Source organism: Acipenser ruthenus, chromosome 24 (assembly GCF_902713425.1).
Source record: "Acipenser ruthenus chromosome 24, fAciRut3.2 maternal haplotype, whole genome shotgun sequence".
NCBI classification, from domain to species: Eukaryota; Metazoa; Chordata; class Actinopteri; order Acipenseriformes; family Acipenseridae; genus Acipenser; species Acipenser ruthenus.
In genome coordinates, this window is record NC_081212.1 from 29,886,250 (window position 1) to 29,902,030 (window position 15,781).

At 48.2% G+C, this 15,781-nt stretch overlaps 1 protein-coding gene across 5 annotated transcripts in view; it reads left to right on the plus strand.

Moving 5' to 3' along the window:
• Positions 1–15,781, plus strand: part of LOC117429465 (A-kinase anchor protein 13-like) — a 77,292-nt gene that overhangs the window by 28,543 nt on the left and 32,968 nt on the right. For all 5 annotated transcript variants that reach the window (XM_058999245.1, XM_058999241.1, XM_058999242.1 and 2 more), the window contains exons 5-8: positions 111–294; positions 1,061–1,256; positions 1,861–5,026; positions 6,646–6,710. In XM_058999245.1, coding sequence (XP_058855228.1) covers positions 111–294; positions 1,061–1,256; positions 1,861–5,026; positions 6,646–6,710 — 3,611 coding nt within the window. The remainder of the gene's footprint in view (positions 1–110; positions 295–1,060; positions 1,257–1,860; positions 5,027–6,645; positions 6,711–15,781) is intronic.

Genomic DNA, 15,781 nt, shown 5'->3' on the forward strand with positions numbered 1-15,781 from the left:
CCTCTTGTTCTCTCCTCTGTGATTGATTGTGTGTGTGACTGCCCCCTCCTGTCCATTCCCTCCTCTGTGATTGTGTGTCTGACTGCCCCTCTTGTTCCCTCCTCTTGCAGCGCTGCCCCCCCGGGAGACTCTGCTGCACTTCACTGCCAGGCGAGGGCTGCACAGGCTGGCGTGGTTCTTCCTGCAGCAGCCAGGAGGCAGAGCGGCACTCTCCCTCCCCAACACAGAGGGCGCCACCCCTGGCAGCCTGGCACACGATAGAGGCTACAGCCAGCTGCAACAGCTCTTCTCACAGTGAGTAGCCGCTAGACATTGTTGCTTTTCAAATCTCAAGCGTTGTTCCTACTTTACAATCATTTCTTAACGTGGGAGGCGTGTCTTATTAAAATCATAGTAAAAGCAGGAATGGATCAAACTGCTGTGCAATGGGAGTCTCATTTCCATGCCTGTTAAATGAATATACTGCATTGCGTGCTCGGCTCACGTGCGACCCAGACTCCTGAGACGAGCTGGCCCGAGAGCTCAGTGTGCATTCGCCCTGGTTCAGTTTCCATGATATCCTGCTGGAGCTGTGAACTAGCTGTGTAGGAACAGTGTCCTGAGAAAGGATTGTTTCCACAGCACCACCCACACTCCTAACCGATAATCTGTATGGAAACAAGGTGGGGTGCACTGCCAGTGAGCTTGCTGTTACTACAGCTAAAGGTTCTGTTTAAATACACACCTTCAAATAAGAAACAAGCGCTGGAGAGCAGAGACTGACTCCATTTCAGGGTGTGCTGATTGACCACAGCAAGGGTGTCTGACACACCTGGAAACTCGCAGGGCTGCATTCTCCACTCTCATTGTGTTGAAATCCACTGTTTGTTTCAACTAAATCTCCTCATTCAGGGGATGCGAAATATTAATATGGAATAAAAGGAACATTGTAAACGGGCGTGAGTATAGAAATCGATTCTTTGGTATATACAGTGGACAGGGTGGTGCAGGTGAAATTGTTCCAAGCCGCAGTCTGCTAGCGGTCGCGCTCTCACCTGTGTGTCTTTGTCGTTTGTCTCAGGGAGGAGGGTGCAGATCCGGAGCCCTGGGTGGACGTGTCAAGGACGATCTTCTCTGGGGACTGCCTGGTGAAGCACAACCCCCGGCTCAACACCTACACGCTCACCGTGGTCACGAAGCCGGGGGTCCAGCCCAGCAGCGTGGAGCGTCACATCGAGGAGCTGCGCAGGTTCATACAGAGGCATTCGGAAGAGAAGGTGAGCGCCACAGCTTGGGCGCGAGGTCCCCTTGCACTGATGCATGGGTGTGAATGTGAATGAATAGGAGCTTTTCTACAGCAGTGTGCAGTGCCCTCGGAGTGCTGGCTGTCAGACCCTGCTGACTGTGATGACCATGATCAGCCATATGACATTAAACAGGAATATCCTGAGGTCTCCCCCCTGTTGTGTAGGTATTTCAATCTAAATATCTTCGACCGTGCAAAATAACCAGCAATCTGATTGAAATGGATGCTGTTGAAATCAGGCTAATAAAATAATAGAGGCTAATAAAAGAGCAGCAAAAATGCTGTCCTTCTGGCTTGCACTTGTAAACGCCCCTCCCTGGCAATATAATATATTCAGAGTTGCGTCACAGCAATTGAAAGAATGGTTTGTCTGTTTGTTTTGCTTTGTTGTCAAAATCCTTAATTTTGGCATCTTGTCCTGAAAGACAATCAGTTTCATTTTATTTGTTTGTTTTAAAAAGATTTTTTTTTTTTTTTAAAGACAAAGTGCTCTTGTGAATGTGTTTTTTAAACCGGTTATGAAAGAGCAGATCTCATGTTTTACTTTTTTGATGGCTTGTTTGTTTTATTTCTAGGGCACACCTTCTCAAACACCATTTCTGAACACTGCCAGGGAGTGCAGTGATACACACGGTGGGCCTGCAGAAACAGTGACTGAACAGCCCCCTCCTGAAAACTTGACCCAGGACCCCTCTGTGCTGAATGGGCAGGAATCAGAGCAGCTGAAAGCCAGTGAAGAAACCAGGCAGGATAGCAGCGCAGTCGTCTGTGAAAGGGGGAGAGATCCGGCACAAAATCCTGAAGCCTCTGATTCTACTCTGAACAATGGCAATACAGAGGACAGGGTGTGTCCCTGTGAAAACAACATAAGCACAGAGAGAGAGGAAGAGGTGGAGGTGGGGACTGCTGCTACTGTTACTGTGGCAGCCTCTGGGAACCCTGCATATAAAAGCGACTCTGAGCAGGGCCAGGCTGATACAGAGAGCCTGTCTGTCAGCGGGCTGCCCTGTGGAAAACTTCAGGAGGAAACTGATACTGCACCAGCTGCAATCAGTACGGGACAGGAGAGCCCAGGCAAGGCTGACAACGACAAGCAGGAAGGGGAGCAAGCCGGGCAGAGCGCTACTGAGGACCAGACCGCAGATAAAACTGGACGTGTAGAAGGGAGGGATTCTGCAGACGGGGATATGGGGCAGACACAGTCCCAGGATCACAAAGACACGTCAGTCACTGCCGAGGTGAGCACTGGCCCTCTGAAGGGGGAGATGCTGGTTGAACCGAAAGGGCCTGACAACTGTGCGGATGTAAGGGACGTGATTGTTGTTTTTGGAGAAAAGGAAAGTGAGGCAGTCATTAAAGAATCTCTGAAGGAGCTCGCCGGTGCTCAGGAGGGCACATGCTCATGTGTTGTGGTGAGCAGTCCAGGTGATGGAGAGGGAGAGGGGGAGTGTAAATCTGAGACACACTGTGCTGGTCTAAAGGAGGAAACAGCTGGGTTGGATTATTCTAAAGAAAATGATTCTGCTGCTAGTGAGGTGAATAACAATGAGACGCCCGTGTCTGAAAGAGACACAAATAGCTGCAACCTGTTTGTGAACCCTGAGACTGAGCTGGGAAGTCCTTCCCAGGCCCACAGCATGAGCAGAGACTCGGCAGGCAGCTCAGCCTCCCACACTTCTGTGCTTCCAGAGGTGAAGTGTCCGAAGGAATGTGACAGCCAGGGTCTGGATGACCGTGGCACCGGGGGTTGCAGTTCATTAGAGTTTGGACCAGAAATCAATGAGCAGGTCAGCCTGAAGGAAAAGGATCTGCCGTCAGACACTGCTGATACACGGGACAGTCCTCTGGAAGTGGGATTAAGTGATCAGACAGATGGACTTGGCCAGCGTCTCACAGTAATATCGGAAGAGCCGCAGCCCGCTCCTATAGAAGCTGCTTCCTCTTTGTTTCAGGATGTTGAAGTAGCATTGGAGGCTGGGTCAGAGGAATGCAGTTCACAGACTGTGGGAGAAGTGCCTGATGGAAAGCAAAAAGCTGAGTGCATGCTGCCTGGTGTGGAAGAAGTGGTGTTGCCGCATATAGGTTGCTCGGTTGTAGAAAGTTTGCCACTGCTGGGCCAAGAGCCTATGGACAATATGTTGCCCCTGAAAGAGGAGGACAGAAATGGGGAATTGACACCACCGTCTTCGGAGACAACAGATCATGAATCGGACCCAGGGATTGTAACTGTGTCCATATCTTCTACTGACATCGAGCAGGGCGTGCCCTGCGATTGTGCTGTGAACGAAAGGGGTTCAGATCTCTATGCTGGAGACCGCTGTGAAGGGATGCCTACCTGGAAAGATGGTGAACCAGAGAGTGCTGCTGGATCCTGCGAGTGCAGCACACTGATGCAAAGCCAGCAGCCTCCCCCTGCAGAGTCAGAAGGGGTGTCTGATTGCAGGGAGCTCCACAAACAACAAAGCACCCAGGAAGTGTTGCTGACCAGTGAGGGCCAGGAGTCTGAGGGGCCAGAGCTAGAGCAGAGTGGCACAGAGGCCCCAGCGCCATCTCCCTCCATTTCAAACAGAGTGCTGGTGGAGGGTGAACGTTCAACGCTGCCGGAAGGAGGACCAGGTGAACGAGCGGCCGCCCTGAAGGATATCCCCAGGGAACAGCCGGATGGACCCGAACACAACTGGGAAGCAGAATCCCTACAGGAAGCCACCAGTGAAACCTGTGAGGCTACATTGGCCACCTCTTCTGCGGTCCAGGAAGGGGAGGGGCTTGAAGTATCTGAACCAGACGAAGCAGCAGCAGCAGTGGTTGAAAGTGATGGCAGTGGAGCTGTGGGCAGTGATAAAGCTCCATCCATTGAAAGTGATGGCAGTGGAGCTATGGGCAGTGATAAAGCTCCACCCTTTGAAAGTGATGGCAGTGGAGCTGTGGGCAGTGATAAAGCTCCATCCATTGAAAGTGATGGCAGTGGAGCTGTGGGCAGTGATAAAGCTTCATCCATTGAAAGTGATGGCAGTAGAGCTGTGGGCAGTGATAAAGCTGCACCCTTTGAAAGTGATGGCAGTGGAGCTGTGGGCAGTGATAAAGCTGCACCCTTTGAAAGTGATGGCAGTGGAGCTGTGGGCAGTGATAAAGCTGCACCCTTTGAAAGTGATGGCAGTGGAGCTGTGGGCAGTGATAAAGCTCCACCCTTTGAAAGTGATGGCAGTGGAGCTGTGGGCAGTGATAAAGCTCCATCCATTGAAAGTGATGGCAGTAGAGCTGTGGGCAGTGATAAAGCTCCTTCCTCGGACCAGGGAATTGGAGAGCCCTTGCCTTATGAACCAGAGGCTAGAGAAGCAGGGGAGCTGACTGATGGACATTTGAGCTGTGATGAAACCCCTGTTGCCAGCTGTACCCACATCGACAAAGAGCCTGCAGGTGGAGCCTCTGTAGAACTGGGACAGACTGCAGATATCATCATGTCTGATAAAGGAGCAGCTCTGGAACCTACAGTATCAAAACAGGGTCCGGAGAATAAGGACTCTGCTCCCAATAGCTGTAATCCCGCCCTAGCCCAGGAGAGCACCTCCTCTGTGGGGAGGGTTAGTGATCCAGCTGGCCTTTCTGGAAGTGCTGGAGATGTGAGTGTGGAGACTGGAGGAAAGGACGCCTGTGAACTGACTGAGCCGAGCCTGGACCGGGAGAGTGAGGAGGCTGCTGTGCATCATCGTGGAGACGGGTCACCTCTGGCTCTCATTGCTAGTAAGTGACACCATATTCATATAGTTAATGTACCGTGTGATTTTATTTTACAGTTTGCAATGCTAGTCTCTGCTGTGCACTCTAGCTTATTTTTAGAAAACATTAAACCTTAAAAGTAAAGTTTAATTCGACAAATCAAGATACACACTGCTGTAGAGAGCACTCTTCCTGCTTCAGTACACACAGTCAGGTAACGCTGCTGTAGAGAGCACTCTTCCTGCTTCAGTACACACAGTCAGGTAACACTGCTGTAGAGAGCACTCTTCCTGCTTCAGTACACACAGTCAGGTAACACTGCTGTAGAGAGCACTCTTCCTGCTTCAGTACACACAGTCAGGTAACGCTGCTGTAGAGAGCACTCTTCCTGCTTCAGTACACACAGTCAGGTAACGCTGCTGTAGAGAGCACTCTTCCTGCTTCAGTACACACAGTCAGGTAATGCTGCTGTAGAGAGCACTCTTCCTGCTTCAGTACACACAGTCAGGTAACGCTGCTGTAGAGAGCACTCTTTCTGCTTCAGTTCGATATTCTCTTGGGTGTTTAAAGTAACACAGTGCCTCATTCTAGCTATCATTATAAACAGAGTCCTGACTGCTCATTTCACAGAAATTGGTTCCTGTTTTCCAGTGAGAGAAGGCACTTCTGTTTTTTTTAAATATGACTCAATTCAATGATGCAGCTGTTTCTAGATGTGTGTCTCATGGTGACTTCCCTTTAGTGTTTGGATGTTGCTTCTTACTCCCTGTGTTCGATGTTCCATTGGGATGTCTTCCTGTCTCCAGTGTGAATGTGTGTTTACAGTGTGTATCCTGGTTACTGGTGATCTCACCAGATATACAGGGAGCTTGAAGTGCAGGCAGGTCATCTGCAATGATAAGTGTTCCTGGTGTGTCTGTGGTGTGAGCGGGAGAAGCAGAAACACCCTGGCTTCTTGTGCTGTCTGGATGCCAGAGCATAAGGAGGCTGTGTGGTCCAGTGGTTAAAGAAATGGGCTTGTAACAAGGAGGTCCCCGGTTCAAATCCCACCTCAGCCACTGACTCATTGTGTGACCCTGAGCAAGTCACTTAACCTCCTTGTGTTCCGTCTTTCGGGTGAGACGTAGTTATAAGTGACTCTGCAGCTGATGCATAGTTCACACACCCTAGTCTCTGTAAGTTGCCTTGGATAAAGGCGTCTGCTAAATAAACAAATAATAATCTCACAATTCTGCTTCAAATAGCAGGGAAGAGAAGGGTTCAGGGGTTCATTTTCCTTAGTTCTACCCCTGCCTGTTTGAGAGTGCTCTACACCTGCACCTGGGCTGGGAAGGTGAGATATAACAACGTACAAGCTGACCTGCAGTCACCCCCTATGTGTCCCCAGCAAACCCTACAGATGCTGTACTCTAGTCCTGAGGGTTAACCGGAACAGCTTGCCCATTTTCCCATGTCTGTCTGGGTTGTGTTCTCCGAGCCTCGCTTTGGGACTCTAAAGCTCTCCCGCAGGACAGAGTGCTGTCCTCTGAACCCGATTTGTCGACCCGTCAGCTTTCTAGCACTTAGTAATACTGACCCAGAATCTGCCTGGCTGGTCCGAGCCCCAGAGCCGGTCCTCACTGTGCATTCTTCTCTCCACACAGGAGCGGCAGGGCAAGTGGATTTCAGTACAGCGGAGGAGGAGGAGGGCACAGGAGACAGGACAATGGTGAGTACAGCCCTGCTTCCTTTACTGCTGGAGCCAGCGCTGCTGTTCACATGGTCGCGTTGAGTGATGAAATGGTCAAGTACCTCGAGGGCAAAGGTTGCAACGCATGCACTCAATAGCATGTCATTGGATTGCTGTTTTTATGAATTGCTTCAGCTCTATCCTCCATGCTCTCTTAAGGAAAGTGCAGGAAGCCTGTGTATTTGTATTCAGTGCTGCATTCTCCTGCCCATATTTCTCTGTGGGCTATAGTCCTTTACAATGCTCCTCTTATTATGTGATAGGCTGTGTACTGCAGGTGTCTCAGGGCTCCCCTAGTCTGAAAGCTCTGGTACAGGTGCGTGCGTGTGTGTAAATGTTCAGTTCGGCTTAGTTTGTGATTGCATGTGGAGGCGAGACAATAGAAATCAAAGTGGAGATTAACCAGTCATGTGGTTGTTCACTGTTCCAGTAATGGAGCAGGGAAGAAGGGTGATGTCATGGTATCAGGTGGCTGGAGCAGCACATGAGCGTCCCACCCACATCCACCCACCCTGTCCTGTACAGAGCTCAGGGCAGTGCCTCACTCCAGCCTGAGCCACAGTGTAGCCATGGATTCTCAATGGCTTTGTCTTCCTTTAGCTGTCAGTACCATTCAGCTTGCCTTCCGGCCTCTGTGTGTTTAGCTGGTGACACCCAAATGTATGCGCTTGAAAAGCAGCTTGAAGTTTTGTGTATTCTTTATTACCTGGTTTTAAAACCGGGAGCTAGCTGGTGCATTTTTAAATGGGAGTTGATGCTTTATTTCAACACGTCCGTTATTTTTAGCTCAGTTCGAGATGTCTTTAACTTTTGAATCCATTTAATTTCCATGTAATGCTATTGTTCAGTTTGCGCGCACACAAACATGAGATTTCTTTTTAAAGGTGTTTCAAAGCTGCATTATTAAAGACCAACCAGAAGAGACAGCAGTGTCCCTCACTGCTAAATCTCTAATACACAAGGAACAAACAGAGTGGCGTCCAGTGTAATTCACACAGTATATTTTGCTCTGTGTAATGGATTAGCCAGGAGCACTGTCGGCAGTTGAGAGCGATTTTACGTTTTGGAAGAGCCACCGGACAGAGCTCTTAGTTAAAATCATCCGCTACAGCCTGAGACAATGGAGTGACACTGTTGCCTTGCAAGCTGCGTGCGGAGGCGTGGGATCCATGAGCAGCTCTGTGTGAGGCTTGTTTTGGTCTCTATTTGTTCTTGCAGCTTGAAGATCAGAATGGGAAGATAAGTCTTTCTTGAGATCCTCTCTTGCCATTGCAAGTGGTTAATGTTGCTGTTGTGATCTGTGAGAGGACGATTGTAGTTGCAAATTGTTTAATTTGTTATTTCTGGGACGCTCTTGGAGAGTCCCAAAACTCTCCCCTCTGTACCACCTCCTACCTGCTCAGTCGACACATGCATCATTACTTTTACACACTCGTGCTTTGTGTTCACACCCACGAGGTGCTTTTGTTCACTCTTCTTCTTTGCTCTGTGATCTCCCTCTTTGATGCCAGATCCACCGATGACCTGTATTACTGTACAGTGTCTGAAGCGGAGAGTCTGTGCGTTCCCTGTCCTGAGTGCTCTAGAGACGTGCAGTTCAGCAGATGGAAGCGCAGCGTTACTGGCTGGCTTTGAATGGGAATCCAGGTTGCCCTGGCTCTCAGGCACCGGTCTAGCTGTTTGCTGTGTGCAGCTGGGAACTCAATTAGAAACCTGGCTTTGTTGGTAAGGGGAAGGGTTCACAGCAACTCCCTGTGATCTCATGAGGCTGCAAGCAGTAAATTGCTTTGATTGTTATTGAGGTTTCCCTTTAGGTGTGCTGACAAACCGGCGTCACTGGCCCTGCGACACTGGCTGTGTGTCATGGTGTGCACTGACATGACAAAGCAGGGACTGGTCCAGATTGAAAGTGGAGGAGCTGTAATGTGGGGCATAAAGAAGGGAAACCGTCAAGCATTGTTACCTTGCCATTGAGCCAGACTTGCTAGGGACAGCATGTACAGTATCTGCTGCTGTATGACATCAGTGACAGACATGCTCTGAGCCACCAGCAGAGGGTGCAGTGCTTCAGCTGGCAGGCCAGGCTGGCTTGGTTTTATTTTTAAAGTTCATTTCCTTTTCTGATTTATACCTTTGCTCCTGGCAGGCAGCCAGAACCTGCTGTTAGGAAAATCTCTGGGCTCCCTGCACTGGTCATGTAGTGTTGTTGTTATGATGGCTGTGCATCTAGATTATGGGCTTGCTTTTGATTGCTGTGGTTACCTTCATAGACTATTACTCATGCATGCACATTGTGTGCTCATGGGTGCCCCCTGGTGTCAGTCTTGTAACACTACACCATGTCCTGCTCACACAGTGCTGCTCCATTGTTGGCTCCAGGGCTCCTCCTACACTGCAGCTGTTGGAGAGCGTCTCCCCTTGTTAGGCATGGGTCTGGCTAATGGATAAGCAGTGCTGGGTGCAGGCTGCTTCATATCACCCTCCTGAACCCTCCTGACTGGCTCCTGTATGTTAGCTGCTCTTCACTTCAAAACTTGCACTTGACTTGCCTGCAGCGATCGCTTCCTCAATAAATCTGCATAAATCCTTATACTCCATGTGTCTATTTTATATTTGTAATTTTATTTTGCGAGTAGTGGTATTTATTTTAGGAAACATGGAACTGTTTATCCTGGGAGAGGTCAGGCTGGGGAGGGGGGCTGGGATGCTCTCCTCAAAACAGGAAACCATGTGGCAGTGTGTGTGAGGGATGTGAAAGAGCATTGAGAGAGGGGGGGCAGTCTGTCCCATTGAGAGAGGGGGGCAGTCTTTCACAGTTGCAGTACAACCCTTCACGCGGCTGTTAGTTTCTCCAGTTCACAGCATCATGTTCCCGATGGCGTCCTGTGGAAATTGCTTGTGCTTGTATTTGGAAAACTGGCTGCTTTTAAGTTCAATGTTTTCATATTTCGTAATTCATTTAAATCTAATAAAAAGGCTTAAGTAATACAGCAAACATCAAGCTGTGATTTGATTCATTGAATTCAGCTTCATGATGTGAAGCAGAGGTTTTACTTTGGCCTTACCAGTGGGTTTAAAAGTTAACATTTAAGTCACTGTGGGGCTGGGTTTTTTTAATTTATTTTTTTTCATTCTGTGCAAGTGGAAAACATTTTTTCACAGACCTCAGATGTTTGAATAACCCAGAAAAAAAGCTATTTTGGTCAGAAAGCCAGAACCTTTTTTTTTTATTTTTTTATATAAAACTGGCCAAATCAATTTGGCTTGGATTTCCAAAGCCTTCCATTCGCTGCCTTCAGACTTGGATTTGAGGGAACCCTCCTCATATATTCTCAAAGATGTATTTTTTCTGAATTGCAGATGGAAAAATGTGTTGCGCATTAATTCCCAGTAGCATCTATTTGGGGCTGAGAGAACGGTTGGGCTTTGAGTCTGCTTGCAGGTTTGTGAGCCTGCTGTGGAGGAGCAGTCTGGCCTCAGGAAATGAAACCTTTCAATGCTGGCAGCTTAACTGAACCTGGAGGATCAACCCAGGACCTGACAATCTGTTCTTAATCACAGATCCAAAAATACATCCCAAAAGCCTGTGAAAGCCAACAAATAAATAAACTGAGCAATCCGCATGAAATGTGCAGTCCTTGGTGTGGAATTGTAAATCTGTCAGAAGCCCAGTTGAAGGTTCTGTAGTAGAGCTTCCTGCTCTGCTAGGGGTCCCTGAAGTGCCCTGAGGGAAGGCTGTCATTCCGCAAGCATCAGAAGAGGACCTGTCGCATGCCAGTGCTGTGTTATCAGTCTGTCGCAGAAGATGGATTTTCCTGCTGCCCAGGAACTGAGCTCAGAGCTGTGATTCAGAGCGAGAGAGAGAGAGTGAGCGAGAGACAGAGAGAGAGAGAGAGGGGTGTGTGTGTGTGTGTGTGTGTGTGTGTTTGTGACGTACAGAGACAGAGAGCTGGTTTTCCACACAGATGTGAGACTGTGAGCTGCTGCACTGCTTTACTCAGGACTCTTCTATTAGTCTGGACTTCATGTTGGGATCAGCTGCCTTTTATTTCCCCATTGAGAGAACATGTACGAGCGATACAAGCGGAGGTACAGCCTGTGTGACATTTCCAAGGAGGACAGGGCTGTGGACGTGGTGCTGCTGAAGGTACGAACCCTCTCCTATTTCTTTAAGGCTGTTCCAGTTCAGTAAATTCCTTGCGTTTGCTAGAGTACTTGCTTCTGACTTGGTGGAATTCTGTACGTCGCAGAGCACTTTCTACCCCCTCGAAGTGGGTGATGATGTCTGTGAAACTTTCCTCCACAATGCTTTTGATTCACAGACACAGCAGGGTGGAGTGTCTTGTAGCTCTGTTAGAGGACTGGATGATGAGGGTGGGGATTGTTTATATTTGAAGGGCTAGTACCCTTCTTTTCAGACAGCCTTGGAAGAAGGGCGAGTAACAGATCAATCCGGACACCTTTCTTTTGTATTTCTGTTCAGTCGAGAGGCAGAATTCTGACACCAGGTGCTTGGATGATGATGATGATTGTGATAATAATAATAATGTTTGCGCACAGATTTGTTGAGGCGGCAAAAGACTTGCACAAAACCTTGTTCGGTCTCCGAGGAGTTAATTAAGCTGTTTGGAGTTTCATTTACTAAAATGAACTATAGCATTTACAGTACAATTCCTTTTAGGTTTTTATTCATTGGGTTTAGAGTGATGTTGAAAGGCTGAACAGGGGCTGGGAACTGGAGGTGATGATACAAGATGTTTAGAATTTGAATGATCTCATAATCTGAGATCTTCGTCCTTACTGTCTGTATTCAAAACAATACAATGAAGCGGTCTGTAAGGAAATTCAAGTGCAAAGCAGTGAGCTGCATCTTCCTCCTTTCTCTCTCTCATGTCTCTGCTCATCAGACCCTTTCCCCTCTCCATTTCAAGTAGCTTCGCACTCTGCCCACTGTGAGCATCTTAAAACTGCAATTAAACAAAGTGACAGCTCTGCAAGCTGGGAAACATGAAAAGGGTTAACCTTGCTGTTTTAAGGCAGGGGGCTCTCCTCGTCTCCTCTCCTCCTCCTTGTCTCCCTCTTCCTCTTCTCTTCTCCTCTCCTGTCCTCTACTCTCTCCTTCTCCTCTCCTGTCCTCCTCGTCTCCCTCTCCACTCCTCCTTGTCTCCTGTCTCCTCTCCTCCTCGTTGTTGTTGTTGTTGTTGTTGTTGTTGTTGTTGTTGTTTCTCACCCGCAGTGACAGCTCTCTGTGTTGATAGGCAGGAACAGCTCCCATGGTCTCACTGTAACTGTTCATTTCCCAGTATAAGGTCCGGGGTACAATCAGACTGTATACAGTACAGGGATGGAAATAAGACTCCCGCTGCATAGCAGTTTGATCCATCCCTGATTTGACTGCGAGTTCGGTAATGGCTCATAGTGCTATGCAATGGAAGCCTTACATTTATATTCCCATACCCCCTTGTGCACTTCACTGCTGCTGGACAAAGAGCTGAAAACAATATTATATAAAATCAGTCTCCAGTAGTGTTATCCCAAGGGAGAAAGTACAGATTGTATCTGTCAATGAACAAAACAAATGGACGGGTCTTTAATTCCTGTGTGTGTGTGTGTGTGTGTGTGTGTGTTGGTTCGGATTGCTCCTCTGTGTGTGTGTGTCTGTTGGTTCGGAGTCCTGTAGCTTGATCTGAGTTTTTAAATGTGGGAGCGAGCGGGAGTGTAGATCGGCTAGGTGGCAGTCTGGCAGTCCATCCCTAACGGTTTTCCCTGGCTCTTTGCCTGGGCTGTGTGATGGAAATGGGCAGCGAGCCAAGTGACTTCATAACGCAGCACGCCTTTGAAATACTGATTCTCACACTGTTACCAGAGTCCAGTTTCTGCAGCCTTGTTTTAGCCAAGAAAACAAACATTTCTGAAATGGTTTCTAGGGCCCTAGCAACTGTAACATTCCCAGGGAAACTGCCGTTATTTATAGCCGTCTGTCTGTCTTTGTTTGTTTATTAATCTGTCAGCCCATCTCCTGTGCTTGGTGTCCATCCATCCATGTTCTGTATCTGTATCAGTAAGCTATTATTATGCATGAAACTTTCAAATGATAAAACCCACACAGCAAGATACTGGGAAAGAAGTTAGCGGATACAACTTTCAAATGCTGAAAAAAGTTCACAACAATAATTTGTATATATTATGAGGGAAGTTGTTGCTTCTCTAGGCCTGGTGTGCAAAGTGATTGTGTTTTAGAATGAATTTCTCTAGTCAGCTAGTTGAACTCCCCCCTCCCCTCCCCTCCCCTCTTTAGAGGAAGTGTTTCCATTGCCTTTGCTTATTGCACCCACCCTACCACACTGGGCACATTGATGAAGCACTGGTGTGGCAGGAAGAGCATTGCAGTCTGACGTGCTGCTTTCTTATGAATACAGCCCAGTGCATCTTATTACCCTAAACGGCTGGGGATATTGAACCTGTATTGGGATGGCTGTGCAGAGCTGGCTGTGTTTACTCCAGTGCTGTCTGCTCTTGGCTGGGGGTGTCTGCAGAGCTGGCTGTGTTTGCTCCAGTGATGTCTGCTCTTGTCTGGGGGTGTCTGCAGAGCTGGCTGTGTTTGCTCCAGTGCTGTCTGCTCTTGGCTGGGGGTGTCTGCAGATCTGACTGTATTTGCTCCAGTGCTGTCTGCTCTTGGCTGGGGGTGTCTGCAGAGCTGGCTGTGTTTGCTCCAGTGCTGTCTGCTCTTGCCCACACTAGGGGTTGGATCCGGGGCCTCGGTGCTGATAACACAGAGTGCAGTGTTCTTGCTCCGCAAGGCATGGCAATCTGAGGCAGTGCAGTCAGACAGTGGGAAGTCCTATGAATAGAGTGTTGTGCATTGTGAATTGCTTTAAACAGTACAGGGCCCTGTGCTGTACCCTCGAGGGGCTTTTAGACAATTAACCACGGGCCGGGGGAAATGAACTCTTCCACACCCAGGGCGGTGGAATGGGAACCCGCACCATCTCAACAAAGTGCTGTGCGCTGTAGTTTTGTGCTCATTTAAATACAGTACAGTGTGTCTGTGTGTTGCTCATCAAGGGCAGGTCACATGATCTCCTTGTTCTGAACTGTGGAAGCAGCTCCCCAGTGGAAAGGAGATGTTGATTCTGAGTGGGCGGAGTCTCGCTGGTGATTTCATTCCCTCATGTCTAATTGTTTTTTTTTGTCGTTTTTTTGCAACTCACCCCTGAGAATCGCATTCTGCATCTCTATCCTGAGCACAGTAAACCGCTAACTAGGAATACCATTACCAAGGCGTTCTTTATAAATACTCCCTTAGCTATAAATGAATAATAGATTATGTGAAATGCTGGGATGGAAATACAACTACTGTTGCATAGCAGTTTCACCCATTCCAGGTTTTAATATGAGCTTGATTAGCCACTGTGTGTACAGAAAAAAAGCTCATGTGTGTCTTATTAAACTCATAGTAAAACCAGGAGTGGATCAAACAGCTGTGCAATGGGAGTCTTCTTTCCATCCCTGAAATGTATTAACAATACATTATGGAGCAAGTTAGAAACTGTAGGAAAAACATTTACAAATGTTTTATAAAATGTAAGGTTCTTATTGTACCTACATTAAAAACCTCCCTGGCTGTGCCCAAAGACAGATAACTGAGGCTCTACAGTGCCACCCCACAAATGCATCCTTTACATATTCCCTTTTAGCTGTAGTCTGCTTACAGTTCCTGCGTAAAACTTACTTAGTGATAAAAAGTGTTGCTAAGGGGGTACAAAGACAGGACCGATTGGAGCAGTGTAACCTCCAAGCGAATGACATGCTGGAGGTTTGAGTTCTGAGAGGGCTCTTGCGGTGCAGCTGTTTATTATGTTGTGGGTGAACACTTCTCAATGCTACTGACTGCACTTGCTGTGGAGCCTGGAGCTGGTTAGAATTGCCTCACTTCCTGCCAGTGAAATCGCTGTGCAATCCAAGATTTTGAGACTGAAAGAAAAGGGGATGGAACAGCTGATGTATAAGAATAGCATTGTCAAGGCTGACTCTCTCTCTTGTTCTTATTTAAACATATCATGAGGCTCTGCCAAGGGTAAAGAGACCTCTCTGGCCGAGGTGGCTGTGCATGTTTACAGGACCTGGTGCAATTGTTGTGGAATTGGAGTGGAAGCGAGCCCTCGTGTTTCTGGGCAGTGTTGACAGGTTTAATTGCAAGGCAGCTGGTGAGTGCACGTGTCTGTGGCCACAGCCCTCCTGGAAATGAAGTGCTTCATGAACAGGCTTGATTCTGTTGTGCAGAGTTCATGCAGGCCTGTATGCATTCATCTTTCTTGTTTGCATGCATCTCCATTAGCCTGGTAAATAGAGGGCCGATCCAATGCAGAGGTTGGATGCCCTCCAAACGTACGCTCCAGTGTGTGCTATAGATCTTTTATCGGTACGCATGGGATTGGTATGCTTGGTATCTCTCTGCAGTGGGCTTCAGTCTGTGTGTGGACTCCAGTCTCCTCTGCAGGACCTGGTTCTCAGGAGTCTCCGGGCTGTGTCATGGTGAGCTCTTGATGAAGCAGCTGTAGTGTGCGCTGGTCAGCGTGGGTGGGGTATTGCTAAACCAGCCCGGTCATATGAGCAGTGATCTGGCTGTGGGTGTAATGACTCTCTGATACTGGAAGGGTGGGTTCTACATCAAACAGAGAAGACACAACCTGTCTCTCTTTCTTCAGCCCCCCTCAGTATTTATTTACTGCAGCTAGACTCTGAGCTCTGTCCTGAATGTTAACAGGTTGCTTGTCCCTGTGTTAACACACTGACAGAGATCCAAGTCTGTTCTCAATACCACATGTCCAGATGGATGGGTCCTGCCGCCTACAGCGGTGCTCTTAAAATGACTTATTGGACATGCTGATTGGATCCAGAATTCTTTGGGATTTTTGAGGTTCCGGCTCTTGATTAAAAACATGCTCTTTGTTCCTGGGCTGCATGAACAAGCTGTCATTTTAATGGGATTAAAAGCTGTGGGCTGTAATGGACAGCGGTGCATGTGTGTGTCTTACCTTTGCCTCTGT